This window comes from Lytechinus pictus, chromosome 13, assembly GCF_037042905.1.
Source record: "Lytechinus pictus isolate F3 Inbred chromosome 13, Lp3.0, whole genome shotgun sequence".
In the NCBI taxonomy this organism is placed as follows: domain Eukaryota; kingdom Metazoa; phylum Echinodermata; class Echinoidea; order Temnopleuroida; family Toxopneustidae; genus Lytechinus; species Lytechinus pictus.
Window position 1 is genome coordinate 20,577,911 of NC_087257.1, and position 20,764 is coordinate 20,598,674.

Here is a 20,764-nt window from a genome sequence, read left to right on the forward strand (position 1 = left end):
ACAATGATGATTCAAGAATGAGAATTTAACATCATATAGATAATACATTGTAACTCAGTATAAAATGAATTCATACTGAGTTACAATGTATTAATTATCTATATGATGTTAAATTCTCATTCTCTTTTCTTTTATTGTGAATGGTTTTTATCATGACTCTTTCCTTTCTACCTCCTCCACCTTCTCTGTCTCCCCTCTCTTTCTGTTTCTCTCTCTCTAATTTATGTGTATGCATATGTGTGTGTGTTTTATTGTTACATATGTATTTTTAATGTATAATTTGTATTATGTTATAATGTATAATCTGTATTATAATGTTTACCCTAAATGTTTATGTTGGGACCCTGCTTACAAGCACTGTGCTTATTAAGGGTATCCCTCCATTTTTAAACTATGTATCGGTATTTTATGTCATATTTTTATGTACACTGATTATGGTGAATAAATTGAAATTGAATTGAATTGAAAAAAAAAGATTCACGTGTGGTAGTGGAGCAATTGGCTATCCATTGTGGTCACTAAATCTTCCCTAGATATGAAATAACTTTATTTGACCATCTTTGTGAAGAACGGAGATGCTTGCTCTGCAAGGAATAGAAGGCAGTCCTAGTGGTAAAGAATATGGGATAAATAAATAGCATACCTGATATACGTGTAATATGCATTTAAAGTTCAATTTAAATATTGATGACAAGTCGAGGGAGACTTCAGTTTCATGGCTTAACATGAAATGCCTGAATGTATCATTTTTTCACCATTTTGACTCAGAACTGTTCAATGAATATTTTTATCTGAACTATAGATGTTCAATTTGTGGTCTCTGCGTGTCTTTGTTATGACTTGCACAGATACGTGATACAAATAAGAGGCACCGAGTATAAAACAAGGGCATTATGGCTTTCATTTGAAAGTTACTCTCCTTTTTGCTATTGTATGTCATGATGTAACATCTTTTTTCCTTCCTTTTGAAAGATTAGCGTATTCCGTCGAGCCTTTTGGGTGGCAACATGTTTGTCTTCCATACCACGTGGTTGAGATGTAATGATATGATTGAATAGTGTGGGTTTAATTGGAAGTCACAGTTCTATTCTTCTGATATCCTGTGTAATAACATGCACTTCTTCTTTCAATCTTTCTTGACAGGAGGAATGTAGTGTGTCCAATCATCGACGTCATCAGTGACGATAACTTTGCCTTCCATACGGGTTCTGATATGACTTACGGTGGTTTTAATTGGAAGTTACAGTTCCGTTGGTATCCCGTACCGCAGAGGGAGGTAGACAGGAGAGGTGGAGACAGGACGTTACCCCTCAGGTGAGGTCTTTAGATCCCATTTTTTCCTTTGATTTTTGAAGGGGAAGTCCACCCCAACAAAGTGCAGGGAGAAAAATTAGAACGGGAGCTCAGGGTGATTTCACCTCCAAAATGATCCAAAAGGAGCCCTGGAAATAAAAGAAAAAGAGCCCCAGAATATCCCCACTCGCTGCCATGTTAATGTATTTACAATATCTCAGATATAGGCATTTGGTTATGGAAAGTAGCCCCAGAAGTTAGTTTTTTGCCTGATTCTTTGGATTTCCATTCTGTCTTTAAATTCTTAAACGGGAGGTCCACCCCACCAAACATTTTAAAAGTTGCTAAAGGAATAAGGAGAGAATAATCAAATACCGGTAAGTAAAATGCTGAAAATTTCATCGAAATTGGATGTGAACTTCACTGTAAGAAAGTTATGATATTGTTAAATTTCGCCTAACTTCATATATCAGCTATATGCGCATCCTGGTTAAAATGCTAATGAGGGAGCCAATGACGTCATCTGCTCACTATTTCTTGTGAATTATGTTTTATGAAATATGAAAATTTTCATTTGTTCTTGTTACAATGTGAAACAAAGCAAAGTTTGATTCCTCCCTGAACTCCTGGACATGTGGGATTTGCTATGGTTGCAACCTATTATGATTAGATGAAAAGTCTTGCTTTTGTCAAATCTGCAATGAAACATGAGCTATTGTACAATTTCATATAATTAAACACAAAAGAAATAGTGAGTGGGTGACATCATCAACTCTCTTTAATATTTTCATGACACTTATGTCAGTTATGTGCATATAACTGAAGAATCAGCAAAATGTTAAAAAGTCATAAATTCTTATGCTATATAGATTTAATGAAATTTTCAGTGTTCTGCTTTTTTTATTATTCTCTATTCACTCCAAATTAACTCATTGTTGTTTGGACTTGCCAATTAACACCTTGCGAGAGACAACTAAGCACCTTTAAAGGTCATATACACTAGCACCACATCCTTGTTATAGCACCTACAAGCCTGATGAAGGTCACATGGAGCACCCTGATCGTGCGTCAAAGTCATGAACTATTCTCTGTACATTACTTCATATACGATGGCAAGAGCAATCACAGAAATTCTGTAAATTAAACTTCATGTGAGATAGTCCCGTTTCATATAGAGTTGCAACTGTTGTAACTTTGCCATGAATGGCAAAGTTACAACAGTTTAACTCTTTATGAAACGGGCCCCTATTATGCCAGAGCAAAGACTGAAATACACTCGACCTATTCTATAGATGATACTTCTTGTGAGATCTGGGCCCTGTCTTTCAAAGAGTTGCGATTGATCCAATCAATCACAACTATGGACGGCCAGCAACGTCAACATCTATTATGCACATTTGTTCAAAATATGTTCTAACTATGATGTATATTCATGCATTCATTGTTTTCTTGAAAATTCGCTGTGCTTCTCTTCGTTTACGAAAAACATTGTGCAAATTTCCTGTAGAAAAAATTATGCCACAGATGGAGTTAAGATTGATTGGATCAATCGTAACTCTTTGTAAGATGGGGCCCTGATGTATAGTATTTGAGAGCAATGACTGAAATACAATCTAACTAGCGCTCTATAGCTGTTCTGTAAATTAAACTTGATGTGAGATCTGATGTATAGTATGTGAGAGCAATGGCTGATATGTGCTCTATAAAACTAGTGCTCTAACTATTCTGTAAATTAAACTTGATGTGAGATCTGATGTATACTATGTGAGAGCAGTGGCTGAAATGTACTCTCACTCCCCACGTTCACATTCCATCATGATCTAGGGGAAGACCTGTATCCAGTCGGGTCGGCTGAGTTCACTTTGAGGCGCATGACGGCTCGCAATCAACCTATAAATAGCTCTTGGGCAGTCGTGTAGTAGTCTATGCAGCGCCTACTCCAGTTTGCCACTTTAAGGTTGTTCAGGTTGTACATTGATCTACTGGTGTGATATAACTAGGAATTAATCAAATTGGTATGTTAGCTACCTGAATTAGCAGCATGTGAATCTACTCGTACCCACTCCATTTTAGATAGCTCTGAGATATGGCCTGCTTTTATAGGTGAAGGAAAATCAATATTTAGAATATTCCAAATATAAAACTGTTTAGTAGACCTACTGCAGGTATCACAGAATGAATTTTTACCCCCCCCCCCCAAAAAAAAAAAAGGTGCCCAGGCCTACATGTATGTCTGTAGTGGAGAAAGGGTGAAATGAAGGAAAGACATTCATGAATGATTCACGAATACCCTTAATCTTGAGGCACATTGCATTAGATTTGAGGCAGTCTGTGTCTGTAGAATAATTTAAATGGGGGTGTAATGTATGTACAGTAAATCCAGACACACAACCCCCCCCCCCCCTTACCCCATAAAGCTGATACGTGCTTCTCCCATTCATTCTCCGACATTGGTATTTGGATTCAAAACATCCTTTTCCACCTGCTTCATTGCTGCTCTGCATTTTGCATCTAGAGACACTGCCAGCAGCGCCTTGCACTTTCTGCTGCCATCACTTGCATACATGTACATGTAGGTCTCCTATTAAAGGCACTGCATACGTTTTTTGCTGCCCAAGCTGATTGCCTCCCGAGTCCAGTGAACTTTACGTGTGGATGAAATTCATCATGCACATGTACATTAGATTGTGCGTCCTTGTTCACTGTACAAGTCTTTGACGATATTTTGTTATCGATTCGATGTCAGTTGTAAATTCATTGACATTTTCTGTCGATTCGTCTTATTTCAATTTGGAAAAGTGTAAATCATTATGTCTCCTTTAATGAAAAACAAAATGATATCCGGATCATCTTTATATATACTCAAGTCTGGCAGACATGGAATTAAACTTTACTAAGTTTTATTGTCAGATACTGCATGATTGTGTTTATCACTAATGACAAGTTGCAAAAGACAAGAGACTACCCCATGGACCTCGCCTGTAATAAATCTGTGATAGACGATAGCCCTTGAAATTAAGCATTCCCCCTCAATACGTTACCCAAATTAAACTTTCTAACAAGACCTGATTTGCGCCTCAAGATTTTGTTAAGAGCGCGCCCGCGGAGACTGCGTTTTTTCGTCTGGCCATGTTTACACTTGGGAAATCATAGCGATCTTCTTTACGTCCCAACAGGATGGATAGGATTCGTGCTGTAATCAAAAGTGCAGGCGAAATGGCCGAGAGAGCTTGATGGGGTCTGCGGTGGTTTTGTCAAGTAATTGCTCAGGATCATGTGCAGTCGGGCCTATAATGTAATTATTCACCAAGCACATGGATGTCAGCAGCGTTGCAAGGTAGTGAAGTTGTGTGATATTTTGTACCATTCACTGGCCCTGAGCAGCTCTGAAGGATGTCTGATGAGGAATGTTTGGAAAAATTTTGATATGATAAAGAAATTCTGTGGAGCATGCAATGAATGAATTTCCATGTTATCCCATTAAAAGAGTTATATAATTATCTCTATTTGCAAGATTTGAATGTCATCTATCAATTACATTATCAAATGAATATATTTCCAAAAGTCTTAGACATGCTTAAGAGTATCTAAAAACTGCATCTAGACTTCCGTTCTGGTGCCTTTGAAAATGAATAATGCGCTATATATCAACTGTTCTTTTATCAGTCTTTATATTACAATTCACTTTAACAATTAAGGAAAATTATATCTCTACCCTTTGAACACCAAAATAACAGTAACAAATTCCAAATGAAATCCACACTTATACAAACCAAGGCTCCAGTGCATATCATATAATGGAATCCTTTAAAAACATTTGTATTGATTTTCATCTCTGAAGTCAATTTTGATCTTAAGGGCAATTCTATAAAATATGTATGCCCGACCCCCTATATTTGGGACCTTTGTGAAATTTTCTGTCTCTGATTTCTGGTTCTTTATATGACAGTCTGTAATGCTGTCAAATGACTATGACTTGGTTAGTTTATTTCCAAAGTGAAGTAAAACTTGAGAAAACCGGGGTCGGACGTACAAAAAGGTTGATCATTTTATGGAACTGCCCTTAAAGGACAAGTCCACCCCAACAAAACTTGATTTGAATAAAAAGAGAAAAATTCAACAAGCATAACACTGAAAATTTCATCAAAATCGGATGTAAAATAAGAAAGTTATGACATTTTAAAGTTTCGCTTCATTTCACAAAACAGTTATATGCACATCTCGGTTGGTATGCAAATGAGGGAACTGATGACATCACTCACTCACTATTTCTTTTGTATTTTATTATATGAAATATGAAATATTTTGATTTTCTCGTCATTGTCATGTGAAATGAAGTTTCATTCCTCCCTGAACACATGGAATTCCATTATTTTAACGTTTTGTGCTTCAGGCAAGGAGGTCCTAATCATCAAATTCGTAAAAATTGAAATATTGTATAATTCAAACAATAAAAAACAAAAGAAATAGTGAGTGAGTGACATCATCGACTCTCTCATTTGGATGTAACTGGCTCGTTCATATAACTATTTTGTTAAAAATAAGCGAAACTTTGAAATGTCATAACTTTCTTATTTTACATCCGATTTTGATGAACTTTTCAGCATTGTGCTTGTCTGATTTTTCTCTATTGATTCAAATCAACATTTTTCTGAGGTGGACTTGACCTTTAAGTTACTGAGATCTTAGCCACTTAATGCTCTGTAATTGCTCAACTTCTTAAAAAGCAATGTGAAAGCCAAATAATAGTTTCTTGTAATTTGATCTTGATAGATCTTGATTTTCTTCCATCGTTAATGTAAATACTCATTGGTATGCATTGCTTTTGAATCTGTTTAATACTAATTTGCCTCTGATTACTAGAGCTTTCTGCAGCATTAGAGAGGCGTCACACATAATTTCAGACACATTAAATGGATTTTCTATAGAGGTAGGAGGTTGTTGATACTTTAGTATGTACACTTCATGTATTACAATTTCAAGTTTTGTCCCCATTTTGTCTTCAATACCGCTTTAATTGATGCAAAGCATTACGCAGTATAAAATGGTACAAATGAATATAACTTTCTCCCTCTCTCTCTATTAAATTCCTTGACACATTTTTCTTGCTCAGAAATAGAACTGACAATAATGAAACTTCTCTCATAGAGTGAGCATTTGAATTGATATTATAACTATACATCCACAGAGCACGATAATATGCTTTTCATGCTTTTACTATTCACATGCTACATTGCCTTTAGTAGGAGGAATGGTTACTTTTTTCAAAAAGAATATTGCGTTATGTAATAATTTTGATCAAAATGCGAAAGCATTTAAAATATAAACATCATTTCAAGATGTTTAGAATCTATGTTGTGTTTATGCTTCTATCTTTTTCTTAAAAATGTTTAATGTAAATTTACCTTTCAATGTTTAAATGAAAATGAGCAAGGATCCGACTGAATTCTAACCACACAAGCAACAACTTTAAGGCTTGGTTTTGGCCTGAAAATCAAAAGCATAATGCACCTATAACATCTCTCAATACTGAGGCTGTTCTCACTACGTTCCTAAAACTAGTTTACTGGAAACTAGTTTAGTGGAAACTAGTTTAACGCGTAGTGAGAACGGTAGAAGCGGTCTTGGAAGCGATCTTCCAAACCAGTTTGGAAAACCACCTCGCGATGTAGTTTTCAAGATCGCTTTGCCTCGTTAAACTGGTTTTAGCGTAAGTGAGGACACAACCGTTCTTCGGGAAGCAATCTTCGCACATTTTGAGCGCGCTACTCCACACGACAGGTGTAGAATGCCTATGCTGCGGTTTCGAATTTCGCGCGAAACGTGTCACCCCACTGAGAGCGTTTCCATAGCAACAAGAGCACTTTACGCGAAGTGATTTTGAAAACCACTTTCGTGTGATCAAGTGGGAACGCTAGCAAAGCGATCTTCCAAAGCGGTTTCCTGAATCGGTTTCCAGTAAACTAGTTTTAGAAAGCGTAATGAGAACGGCCTCTTTGTCACTGGAGGATTTTGAGTGTGGTAAAACAAATCATATTGGGAATTCAAATGAAAAGATGAAGGCATCAGAAAATATTCTCTGCCTCCATTTTGATTCAACAAAAGGATATTTCCTGTGATTGAACAAGGCGGCCTTGTGTAAATATTCAAGAAAACACTCCAATTATTCTCTCGTTAAAAGCCATATTACCCTGGGGCTGTATAGTTTCGTTATTGCTTGAATGGATACTTCAGTGTAAGAGTGATTTTGAATTGCTCTACAACCGAAGTAAAAACAAACTTCGTAATGCAATTCTTTTGTGAATAGCAAGTATGGGAAAGGAAAAATTTTGATAGCCAAAATATATAAATCAATATGCTTTTATCAGGTTTCCAACACACTTGTTATACTCTATTATACTCTATGGGGTGGGATATCTAGAGGCATGATCAAATATTTCCCATTTTTCAGGTCTTGCAGCATAATATTGTGTAATTCCATCACTTATTTTTCTACAAAAAAAAATCAGTGCTCAAAGACAATCTGCAAGTCTTACTTACTACTATGTCTGTCAAGCCTCAGACAAGCTCGTGGCTGGTCCACAAACAGTATTTGCAAAAGATGACAATCTGTTGGATTATCCTAATATGCTAAAGTTGTTGGCAATGGGTCTTTAGAACTGGATATAAAGTCTATTCCAATGTGTACTGTTGCATATGATTAAACAGAATACAAGTACATGTACATTGTAACTACTAATCTAACTTAGATATGGCACAAGAAAAGAAAAGGAAAATATATTGGATGCATCTCATCCTCAAAAACCTTGTTGACATTGAAAAGAAATGCAATATATTCGTCTGGTTTGCTCCAGGCTTACATCCGTTATTGATCTCAATCACAGCTGAGTGGATCTCGGTAAATATCTGATATAATTGTTTGAAGTCGGTGGAGATAGAAGTGTTCAATGATGTGTGTGATTTATGCCTGTGACCATCTATGATCCTGTTCACACCTGGAGATATCTGCGGAGCTGCAGTGGTGAGGTTCATTTAAACTTCTAGATTTTCACATCACATTCAGTCCAGATTGCATCAAATCTTCAGTTTAACCTCTCTATGTACCTTCAGTTTAACCTCTCTATGCACTCCATCACCACATATTTAATTACAAGTGAACAACATAAAACTGCACTTTCTATAGGCACAAGACCTATTGCTTATACAGTGTCTTGTGGTTGGCTAAATGTGGAAAATGCATCATTCGCGTGAAAGTCCCTATGAGGAATGGCATTCTTTAGATGGTTGAACTAATGATTCACTCTGATTTGATGCAAAGAAGTATTACGGATTCTTCTACAAGTAGTTTATTATTGATCAGAAATACCTCCTTATTTCCCATACTCCAGATTTGCCAAAAATTTTATATAGAGATTAAAAGAGTAGGCCTATACCATGAGCAACCCAAGTCCCTTCTGCCCGAATGGACAAAACAAAGGATTTAACTTATTACTATTTGTATGTAACATACTGGAGATGAAATTTACATTTCAGTGAAAGTGATATTTTTTTCATTGCAGTGCTGGTCCTCATCAAAATGATTTTTTACTTTTAAAATATTGAAATGTTCTTGTTCAGGTTGGCAGCTTTGGAAAAAAAAGGTTTCGAAATACAATGGGTAGTACAAGCTAGATTACAATAATAAAAAAAGAAAAACCTGCTGTTAAGAGCTACCATTGTTCATAACAAACATAATTTTAACCTCACTCAGCTCGATGGGAACATTCACATAGCAATTCTCATTTCTCTTTCAATTTTCTAACCTAATTGTTATCCAAATTGATTTGGAATTTTATGAACTAGTTCTCTCTATGAATTCTGGAATAGTGATATTGATTGTGTTAGCTGTATATCTGGCACAATCAATTGAATGTTCCTTCAATAATTTATCCATGTCATTTTTTCTGAATTTGATATCTGATTGAAAAAAACAGATTGCCATAACAATAACTTATTTTCTTTCTCTTTCTCTCTCCCTTTCTCTCTTGACACTATTTCCAAGGATTCAAAATAAATCCAGATTGGCTGTGAATAGTGAACAGCCAAATTTTGAATTTATTTTAGATCTTTAAGGATTAACTTTAAAATCTCAAAAGATTTGAATTTAAATCTTGTAGATTTATATTCAAATCAACAAGGTTTAAATCTAAATCTAATATCCGGCTGGTCACTATTCACAGCCGATCAGGATTTATTTTAAATCCTTGGAATTTGAGTGTATCAGTGAGAAGCAGTGAACAGTATCAGTGTCTAACTTCAAATAGTTTTTCAAAATTTTCATCTTTAATAGTGTCATATAAATATGAAACATTTACTACAATTTTAGAGGATTCATATTTCATATCTTAGGGTCCTTTTCTGTGAAAATGTTTTTTGTATGCTCACCATGATGTGTAATAATTCTTAATTTTCAATTTTTATAAATACTGCACTTTTTAATTAGAAACATTAGAAAGTGCATAAAAATATCCCAGACCATTAAACTGAATATTGAGGGCATCCTTGGCCTTGGATTCATTTAAGCATGAATCGCAATGATAAATTAGAAATTAATGCAGTACTTAAGCAAAACTATTTCCAGCGCACGACACTGGCACTGGTCCGACGGTCCCAGACCGGTAAACATTGCTGTTGGGCCAGTAACTTTTCAGAAATAGCCAGATTTACTGGTCCGAAATGACCAGTAAAAATTATATCTTACTGATACAAATATTTTCTTCTCTTTTGTAAAAATCATGGCTCTGGTGTCTCACTAAAAATGCTCTTCAAAATTGAGAAATGCAAATGGCTCTCATGAATTATGTTGTGTGTGTGTGTACTGTTTGATTATTATTTTTTTTGGGGGGGGGGGATAACAATTTGCAAGAAAAGACGGCAAGGTAAACTCAAGCCTGTTTTTCTTTATTTTTGGAGACCATTAAATTTTAGGTTCGGACCAGAAAAAAATGGTAAAACTGACTATCTACTGGTCCGACATGATCAAGGTGGGCCAGTAGAAAAAAAGGGTTAGTGTGGAGCCCTGCTGTTTCTAATCAAAGAATGTGAAAAGTCTACTTATTTTGTTGCCATGTTTCTAAACTTAAACTCTCCTGTCTACCATTCGGATTGTCTATGACAGCAACACACTTCTGCAATTTTCATGCCAGATGATTGGCAGTATTGATAGGTTGTTGCCTTACCAGCAGAAAGGCAGTATAGGTAGCACGTGTGCAGCGATTTCAGATTCCTTTGTGGCTGGCTAGCATGAGGGCGTTCCTTGGTTAGCTCATGCATGCGCTATGTGAAATACATGTATACAGTGTTGCGCAAGAGTCCATGCCAATTTGTCTGACCAAAGGATTGGATGTTGACATGAATGTTATCCTAACGCCTTTCTGTCAGCATCGCTACAAGTTCTTGTAGTATATTGATAGAATTAGATCCGTGTTTCCAGGCCTATTTGAATCCACACTTATGCTCAGAGTACAATGAATTTCCTGTTATCATTCATTCATTGAATCCAAAGTTTTATTTTTTTGAAAATTCATCCTACCTACCTGGTCTGCCACACATTTTCTCGTCATCATATTGGCAGGAATGAGTTTTATCTTGTAATCCAATGTATGAATTATTGACTGTTGAGCAGGATTTACTTGGTTGGTAGCAGCATTTTGTCGATAAATCAATCCCACATTCTTTCATTCATCCCTGCATTTATTTATTCATTCATTCATGTTGTTACCGCTCTCAACATGCATCACTTTTCTTCTCGCTTTAGATCGCCAACGATGGCAGGGGGCTTATTCTCTATCGACAAAAGCTATTTTGAGGAGATTGGAACATACGATGCGGGCATGGACGTCTGGGGCGGCGAGAACCTTGAAATTTCATTTAGGGTAAGCAATTCGTCAAATGAAATGTTAACATTAACAATTCAGTGTTTACAGTAGGGACTAGGTTTATTCATGCAAAACTGGAATGATTTGAATTGCCGTTTTATGGCTCTCTTCCCACGTTTTTTCTTCAAATTTTCTAAGGATGATTACTTGTAATGTAGTTTGGCACATTAATGGAATCATGGTATTGGCAACTGGAGGCAAAATCTAATTTAATCAAATTCTTGCACCATGATGGAATTGTAATACATATATTCCTATTTATGCAAATATCTATTAAGAACTCACTCACAGTTTTAATGAGAGTAACTTTCACTCAAACATGCTATGACTCATTGATAGAATATGTCTCTGGATTGTGTTTCATAAAGCTGTTTCGTGCATTACTGGTGACTTATCAGGTGCTCTAAAAGATTCTTAGTCTTCAGATTCCCATTAGCTTAAAGTTGAAATTCAACCTTCATAAAGCCATGTTGCTGTAAAGCATCCTAATGCTATAATATTTTCTTTTATTTTTTATTAGGGTTGTTGTATATTGTATGTCTATAAAACAAGACTTGTTTTATTGAGCTATTTAGCACAGGTCTGATGAGGTGTGTGTAACTCACTGACACCTACTATAAATATTTGGGATCATTTCATTTTTTTTTATAGAAAAGTCAAGATTAATGGTTACCTATTGCACTCTTGTATTAAACAATACATTGCAAATTGAAATTACCATTCGAATGCAAAATGATACCCTGCGAAATGATAATGATGCCATTAGAGCTTCGAATGATTTATATCAATATTTTCAGAAGACTTAGTTCTATGGTCAATTTCATCAATTAATTTGTCAGCAAAGACTGAGTTTTGCCTGTGTGAATGATCTTTTTGAGACCCCCTAATTGATAGATAAAACATAGAAGCAGGCCGATAAATCAATGAAATTAATACCACAAGAAGCTATCAGACCCTGGGATTAATCGATCGTGTGTTGCTCCTTCCGACTAGGCAGAGTCAGGTTCCTTATTTATCAATAGCTTGTCTTTTTGGAAAGTAGATCACTGATGGATTTCACAAAGGTGGAGAAAATTATAATAATTGGAGAATAAAGAAAGAGAAGCAACCTAATTGTGGTCTGTTTTGGTGTAGTGTAGTAAGCCATAGTTGCCAGGGGGGGGGGAGATATTTTCCATGCTACGATATTGAACCAAACTTGAATTAAAAAAAAATTAAAAATTTGAGGTCTATGCAGCAGTCTCGGTAAAGGGGGCTTTCTGGTTTGAACTTTCAAACATTGAAAGATGTGAATTAATTGTATGAATACTAAGATATTGCAAGCCCCCAAGTAGATAAAAAAAATGATAATGATGGCATGGTCCAGGGCAGTCAAAAATCCCTCCGAGTAGAGAAGGGGGGAGGAGAATGTATAGCTGGGAAAGCATTATTGATCTGCATGAGGATACTAGATTCATCTATCTTATTGTAACATTGATTAAAAACACAAAAAGTGTTTATCCATCAGCCCGAGGTTGCTCAGTCTCGAGATTCTAGCCCGATTAGCTGTCTACGAGATTAATTTCCAGATTCAAGAAATCCAATCTCCGTCAAATCGAGTGGGGATTCTCGCTTGGCTCTGGAATGTGACTTTGGGCTGTAGAGGATCGGATGTTTTTGCTCGATGTTGGAGGTTTGAACAGTATAATCATGATCATGATCATGAATGTTTTGTCCTAAGCCAAAATCTGAGCATGTCTTCACCCGTAGATTGGCTGGATAATTCACCAAATAATGTGCCACCCCCTAAAAAATATAGGTATATATAATAATGATCACGAAGAGGATAATGGTAATTGTGATGAAAAAAATGAAAATAACTCAATTCTGAAAATAAGAAAAAATGAAATAAATGGAAAAAAATGAAATAAAAAGGCGATACTTTAAATAGTGATAATAATAACATTTTGATATTGCTGGAATAGAATGTTTTTAAGTCTTCATTTAAAAAAATCTCTACATTATTCTAAGTGGGATAATCAGCCAGATCTGAAATAGTGGAGGCGTGGCCTAATGGTTCACATGACCTTCACTCCTCCAACTGTCTTTACACAGGTTTCACTGTGGTTACAAGCATACCCCAAGCGATAAGGGGAGATAAAAGTCTTTATTCTGTATTTTGATGGCAAGCAGTTTAGCTCAATAGACTCTCCGAAAACCACCGCTCATGATTAAAATGAAAAAAGGTGGCATATTGGATTGCCTTCATAATAGGAGAAAAGTGCCCTCCACTGCGTTGACAGCAAACAAGAATTGCAACCGAATCTTGTTTGGCAATACCGTGGAACGTGACAGTCTTGAGGAGTCCACCAGCGCCTCAGACGAGTCGAAGCACGGATATTGTGTATCAAGAGGAGCGGTTGCTCGCGCAGAGCGTGGAGGCGGGAGGGAAAATAATAGGATTTCCTGAAGGGGAGAAATTTGCCTGTTTGTGATGAGAAGTCAAAAAGTATTTGCTCAAAATGTATGAACTTTCCTGCCTTGAGCAATGCTTGTAGATGATACAGGAAATGGTCTTTAGTTGTTGCCTATAGGTTTGACGGTTTCTGTCTCACATTGTATCAATTTTCCAAAAACCAGAATTTAGATATTGGTAAAAGAATGAAATTAGCAGCTGAAAAGTTAAATCTTTGGCTTTGGCTAATCTTCCAAAAGTCCATGTCAATATTTCAATCAATTATCAGATAGTGTATCTGCCCTAACATTAATATTTTCAAATAATACATATTATTAAATTGTCCTTATGAATATGATATATACTCTTAAAACAAAGTAGTCAAATTGACTAGACAAGTAGTCAGCTGGGTGCAACTGATATGCTAGTCACATTTCTGACATATATTCTAGTAAGAAATTACTCTAATCTAGCAAAATATGACTAGAAAATAGTCAAATATGACTAGAATAACAGTTGCACCCAGCTGACCCTATTAACTAGTCATTTTTGACTGATTTGTTTTTATAGTGTAGTATATGCATATATTCCCTCGAAATCAACTATATCCTATTTAGATCATAGTCTATATTCAATGATTTAAAGATATATTCTGTGTAAGGGGGTAGTAAGTTGTGCTCTGTTTGGGTGAAAAAGAAAAAATATGAGTTTATTCTTTTTTATATTCTAGGAGATGAAAAAGTACACGAGAGGGAGAGAGAGAGAGAGTAAGAAATAAATCATAAACATTGTAAAAACATCCAACTTTTAAATCTACATTTTCACTATGATATAACCATATGTTTTCAGTAAAACTTTCACATTCATATTCCCAAATGACAATAGCCATGATGATGAGAAATAGATACCACACACACAAAAGCAAACATTTGTTGTTGAGGAGAACCAAACCCAAGTAGGCCAAGACTGCGTCGCCATGGAAACAATACCATCAGATGCTGCAGCTTTCGTGATGATTTTCATTTTGCAGACAGCGATGATGAAGGGAAATAAAGGGAAAGGGTTTTTAGCAAGCGTGCGTATTAATGGCCAGGATTAGCATCGGTTCCGAAGCAGCTTTTCTCTCCTAATTAAAAATGAAATCCTAAACTCTTTTCCCTTGTGCTTTCATGAAAATTCAGAGGAACGGTCTGAAGAAAATCAATAAAAGTAGATTGTGGGAGGAATATTTACTCAAACATTGCCTCAAGATGAAACACTTTAATAAAAGGACTTTAATGTTCAACGGTATTTAAGGGAGATCATTATCCAGTTTTATCTTCCACTGATGTTGTTTTATTAGTAGTAAGTGGGAGGATCAAACACTTTCAGATTTAAGCTTTAAAAATGTGAGAGGTTTATGATATTAAAAAAAACCTTTTAAACAGTGTTTTAGTGATGTAAAATACTGGATGTTCGATATTGTCATTTTTTATCTCCAGTGATAGCAGAAGCGAGGCATACATGTATTTGCTACTTTTCCAAATTTCTTAGACCTACACAATTAACATGGAAGTTTCAGTTTTGAAATGGCACATGTTTTAAAGTGCTGATTGTATGTCCTTCTTTTAATAAAACTTTGAGTCTTTTAATAAAACTTTGAGTCTTGTGAAGGTACTTAAAACATTTTGATCATTTCGTATGTATCTCAGGTCACAAAATCAATCTCTATTTTATTTGATGTCAATGAACTTTAACCATGTTGTTGTATCAATACTAGTACCTTTTGGCAGTCAGAAACCCTTAAATGTGAAAAAAAAGAGTCATGCGTGTCATCTTTCCTGTCTTTGTTCTTTATGGATTTGTGAAGGAAATGTAGAGATTGTTGCAATTTCTTTTCTTATAGTGCTTATAAGAGACTACAGTCAGGGACCCATTTGATAATGAATCAGTCATGAGTTTCATTCTCTCATGCCTTTAGATATGGATGTGTTAAAAAACTAGTGATTTAACCATTTTTCTCATCGTGATGCTAATTACAAGGCAACCGACAAACGAATGCAGTCACGGACCCATACAGCGTACATGTATGTGAACAGCGTTTCATACTCTTATACTTTCAGATATGGATGTGCGGAGGAACTTTAGAGATTGTCACCTGTTCACACGTTGGTCACGTCTTCAGAAAATCAACGCCATACACCTTCCCGGGCGGGACGGGGCGAATCATAAATCGTAACAACCAGAGATTAGCCGAAGTCTGGATGGATAATTTTAGGAATTTCTATTACAGAATATCACCAGGCAAGTATCATGAATTTTGAATCCTCTGAAGTCTTATTTCAGTCTTCGTGGTCTAGTGGTCACGAATCTTGTCTTTCAATGAGAGGGACGTGGGTTCGAATCTCAGCCACGGCGTGTTTTCCTTCAGCAAGCAATTTATCCACATTGTGCTGCACTCAACCCAGGTGAGGTGAATGGGTACCCGACAGGATTAATTCCTTGAATGCACCTTTCGCAGCTGGAGCTACAGCCGGGGTAATATATAGTGCGCCATTGAATAGGAAACTAGATAAATCGGCACCTCATAGATGCTATACAGTGCGTTTCAGAAAAAAGGTAATCCAAATCTAGAGGGCCAATGTACGGATCTTATTTAATTCTTTGAAATTATTCTGCATGGATATAAAAGAGAAACTTGTCAGCTTTCCATTGATATCCTATTTGTACCATTTGCGACTAGCTAGTGGATAGCTTAATAAGTGTTTACTAGGCATACAGAGAAATTTTCAAGCAATCTCTCAACGAGCATGCACTGTTTGCTAGTTTTTAATCACCTTGTAATAAGCTCCATGTTGTGACACAGTTAAATTTCTCTGAAAGTGGATCCTCTAAGTTCAATTTATACAATGTGTAGAACAAGCAGTGTTCTCTCTTTCTATCCCCTTTCTTTATCATCTAGTTTTCTTTCATTAGTCTTGGCATGGATGTGTTGTTATGAGGGTGTTTGTGGGGTGGGTGTGTGTGGGTGTGTTAACTTTAAGGTAGGTATTCAAACAACACAAGGGTCATGTACATACTTTTTTTTTGTATTTGTAATGTACATATTTTATGTATGTATATTTGCATTTTGTTCCATTTAACATTTCTTGATCATGACCTTTCACACAAAGAGTTAAAATCAAACGCAAGTCCAGGAATTGAACGCAACTTGTTTTCAGCCAATCGGACTCTATTATTCTGGAGTTGTGCTTGAATTTTTGGTGGCGTTTTAAACACGCGTCTTTCTGCGACGTACCCCGGGATGCAATTTAACCTATCCAATCATTATCAGAGAGGAGTTAAACGGCGGCACTGACTTGAAACAAAATTTCATGCTGAAAATGAAGGATCGTGAATGATGTCTGTTGTCAGGTATTTAGGCCCGAGAGTCACTCCACAATTTAAGAAGACACAAGGGCTGTCATCTACGGTTGCAAGTCCATTTGTCACAGCGCGAGGGATGTTGTTTCGGGAGACATCATTACCGGCCACTTTGCATGATTTGATTGTGCATTTGTGGCAGGTTTGTGAAGCGATTTGAGGTAGATGAGGTTTTATGTTTCTTTGCGTGTCGGCTTTATCACTCCCTGTCCATCGCTCTTTGTCATTGCCACTCTCTTTCTTTGTAAGTTTTGTCTTGGAATGTGTATTCTCTCCCTTTCTCTCTCTCCTACGTTTTTCTCTCAATTTTCTTCCTCTGTCTTTTACTGACACCATTTTCTTTTTTTTTTATATCTGTTGTCCTATTTTGTCTCCTCTGTTTCTTACTCATTCTCTCTCTCTCTGTCTCTTCTCCCATTCTCTCTCCCTACCCCTTTTCTCTCTTTTCTTTTTTCTTTCTTGCTCTCTTTCTTCCTCTTTCTCTCTCTCTTTCTTTCTCTGCCGCCTTCTCTCTCTCTGTATTTCTCATTCTTTTCTTTCTCTTTGTCCCTATTTCTCTTTATCTTTTTCCCCCTTTCTCTTTATCTTTCTCCCCCTTTTTCTTTATTTTCTACTCTTTCTTTCTCTCTCTCTCTCTTTCTCTTCACTATCTGCTTATCACTTTGTACTTTTATCTCTTTCTATATCCCTCTTTTTCTTCTTCACTCTTTCAACCACCCACTATCTTCTTTGGGGGGGGGGGGGTTCTCATGTTTACCCCACCTCTTCCCTCCATTTCCATGCTCATTTACAATCTACCTTAGATCTCATTCTCACCCCTTCCCGGCATATATGCACTGTATTGCCCCACAATCAAAAATATTTGCTAAAGAGCACATTTCCTATTTACCCACCTTATCCCCCTTTTCCCCCTTTTTCTCCTCATCTCCCTCCCATTCGCTGTTCCTTTTTATCTTTTTATCCCCTTCCCTCTCTCCAACCGTCCCTGTTTACCCCATCTCCCCATGTATCCCTCCCCACCCCCACCCCCTATCTCTCCACCACCTGACAGTACCTATATTTCTCCTCTTCTTTCCATTGTCATTCCCAATTTCATAAACGTCTCCTTACAGATCCTCAGCAGATAGGGAAGAGCAAGTAGTAACTGGGACAAAATATGTAACACACTTCAGAAAATGTCAGAATCATCTGATGTCTTTACCATTATTCTTGCAAATGGCATGTAGTGTTGCAGGCCAGATTGACCGTAGGGGAAAATACCTCACATTGTTTAGCTTTATCTGCTAGCAAATTTATGGGTTTTTTTCCTGAGATTTTGACTATTTACAATTGCTCTATCTTTTAATGTTTTGTCGGCAGAGAGCATGTGGAATGTGTTGTATAGAACACTGGAGAACACAGAATAGGCATTTTAGGCATAGGGTAATAATAATGATAAAAAAGAATGCCCCTCGGAATAGATTGTTTCTAGATATATGGCGCTATATAAATGCCTATTATTATTTTAAATATCTGAAAAACCTATCCTAATCCTTACAATACTCTGAATTTAAAAACCACTACGGCAATCCTTAACCCTCCGAAGACCCCCTTCCCTCAAATTTAAGTCCGACTATTCCCTGCAGTGTGAGTGAATATCTCAGCAGGAGGGCTTTAATGTGCAGAAAGATCACATTGTTGAACAACATACCCAAAGCTAGAAGAGAGAAAAAACCCTGCACCTTTAGGTCTTATAATTACCGAAATAAGAATTCAAATTGAAGTCGACCGCTTCGCTACAAGCCCAAATTACGGCGCCCTATTTCGCCACAGTAGCGGTGCATGCTTCTGCATATTTCACATGAAGGACGTTACACCATTCAAGCATGGGTGGAGTACAAATGTAGGTTCCTCCTTGAGGGCAAGTACGCAGGCATGTTCATACATACTCTTAACGTCCGGTAAAATCTCAACTGCAATTTAAGTGCAGATCTGAAGTTGTCTTATCTAAATGGGGCTCTCTTTCGTCACAGTTGCTAGAGATCGTGTGTTTGAATATTAATTCAGACGAAGCACATGACGCTTTTGATCATGGAGGGGGGGGGGCATTGAACTACCCCAGAGCTCCCTGCACTTGTTGAAAACTAGCTGAGAGGGGGTCGTTGGTGTTCAATTCATACTTGTCTTCCTTCTTGCTGGATGATCATACACACTAATTTTTTCTTTGTGGCATGATTGATCCACCAAAACCTGCAATTTTATATTTTTTGTGGCCCACAAAGCAAATTTGGTGGCCGTAAACCATAGAAAACGTTTCAATTTATCAAAATTTTGGTAGCCCGGCCGGGCCACCAATTGTGGGCATTTACAGAATTTTGGTAGCCCGACTCTCAGTTTAGGTTGCCATAGGCCACCAGGCTAATGTCAAGCCCTGCCTTTTGTAAATAACACAGATGATTCTGATGAAGAGTTTGAATATGTGATATTTTGGATTGTTAACAAAATGCAATTCTTAATAACAATAACAGAATGCTCGATATCAGGAAGTGGTTTAAAAGAGAAAGGGCTGGCCACACTTACTACAGTGTATACATTGGTATATGCTGGATAAAATGTCTACGCGTAGGTGTCACAGTCCTTTTCAAGTAGATTGAACATTAATGTTTTAGATGACCATTCCATTATTCAATTTCGTTGTTTGGAAAGGATCAAAGAGGGATGTTTGCATGGCCACTTGCTAATGCTCAGACTTGGAAACAACCCTATTTTTTATGTTGATATAGACCTGGGTTAAAGTAAAAATACCAGATGTGAATGGAGTCCCATGCTATTATTGAAGGGTAGCGTTCACACGAGGTCATCACTAAACAAAAACACTTCACTATGAAGTCAGCCTGTCGACAATGACAGTTTTGAGAAGTGTGCTCTTTGGTGTTGAGTTAACCTTCCCTTCAATCGCTCAAATCAATTTGATTGTGGAAAACACATAGTGGAAGACACGAGATTGCACTTGGCACTCTTCTATAAATAGAAGAAGTAGGTTCAGGTGACAAACCTCAGGTCGGCAGTGATGGTATCTATTTCTTTCTCTTCATTCTCTAACCCCCTCGGTAGAAATTGCTGAACATACTGCGAAAGATTTGTTGAGCAGTCTAGGTGTTTTGCTTTTGAAATATCCATTTTAAATGGAGTATGCATCTCTTACAAAGACTTCATCATTATTCATGATGTGAAGGAGAAAGATTTGTTTCGACAAGCACTCTATCATTCATCGAAGTGCAACAAACGACCACTCGAAACATGTAGCAATCAATTTATCCAATAGATGTGCATTTTAACTATAGCATTTTCATTGTTTTGTCATGCGAAAAGGAAATCTGTTATGACCTAATACTTCATCTCTCATTGAAGTGCAATGGATGATTGCTAATGAAACTCTAGCAATCGATTGTTAATGAGCTTTTATGGAAGGGGATGATGCTACAGGCGGCTGGGGTGCATCCCCCTCCCTGATGATTCTTCAAGTAGTGATAAAGAGAATAAAATGGAGCAACGAGAAGATTTTAACAAGAAAGAAGAAAGAAAATTATCAAAGAGAGAGGCCTGGGTTGAGAACTCTAATACACCTGTCATTCCATTTAGAAAAATGGGACATCACCGTTGTTTTTTTCATCTGCCCCCCCCCCCCCATCAAAATACCTCAGTTTCTCCCCTATAAAGTATGCAATATACAGTGCTG

The 20,764-nt window shown here is 36.8% G+C and overlaps 1 protein-coding gene across 1 annotated transcript in view; it reads left to right on the forward strand.

Moving 5' to 3' along the window:
• Nucleotides 1-393: 393 nt before the first annotated feature.
• Nucleotides 394-20,764, forward strand: part of LOC129275134 (polypeptide N-acetylgalactosaminyltransferase 13-like) — a 41,360-nt gene continuing 20,989 nt past the window's right edge. The window contains exons 1-4 of the mRNA XM_064108262.1: nt 394-401; nt 1,144-1,314; nt 11,090-11,207; nt 15,747-15,927. Of these exons, the coding sequence (XP_063964332.1) occupies nt 394-401; nt 1,144-1,314; nt 11,090-11,207; nt 15,747-15,927 (478 nt within the window). The remainder of the gene's footprint in view (nt 402-1,143; nt 1,315-11,089; nt 11,208-15,746; nt 15,928-20,764) is intronic.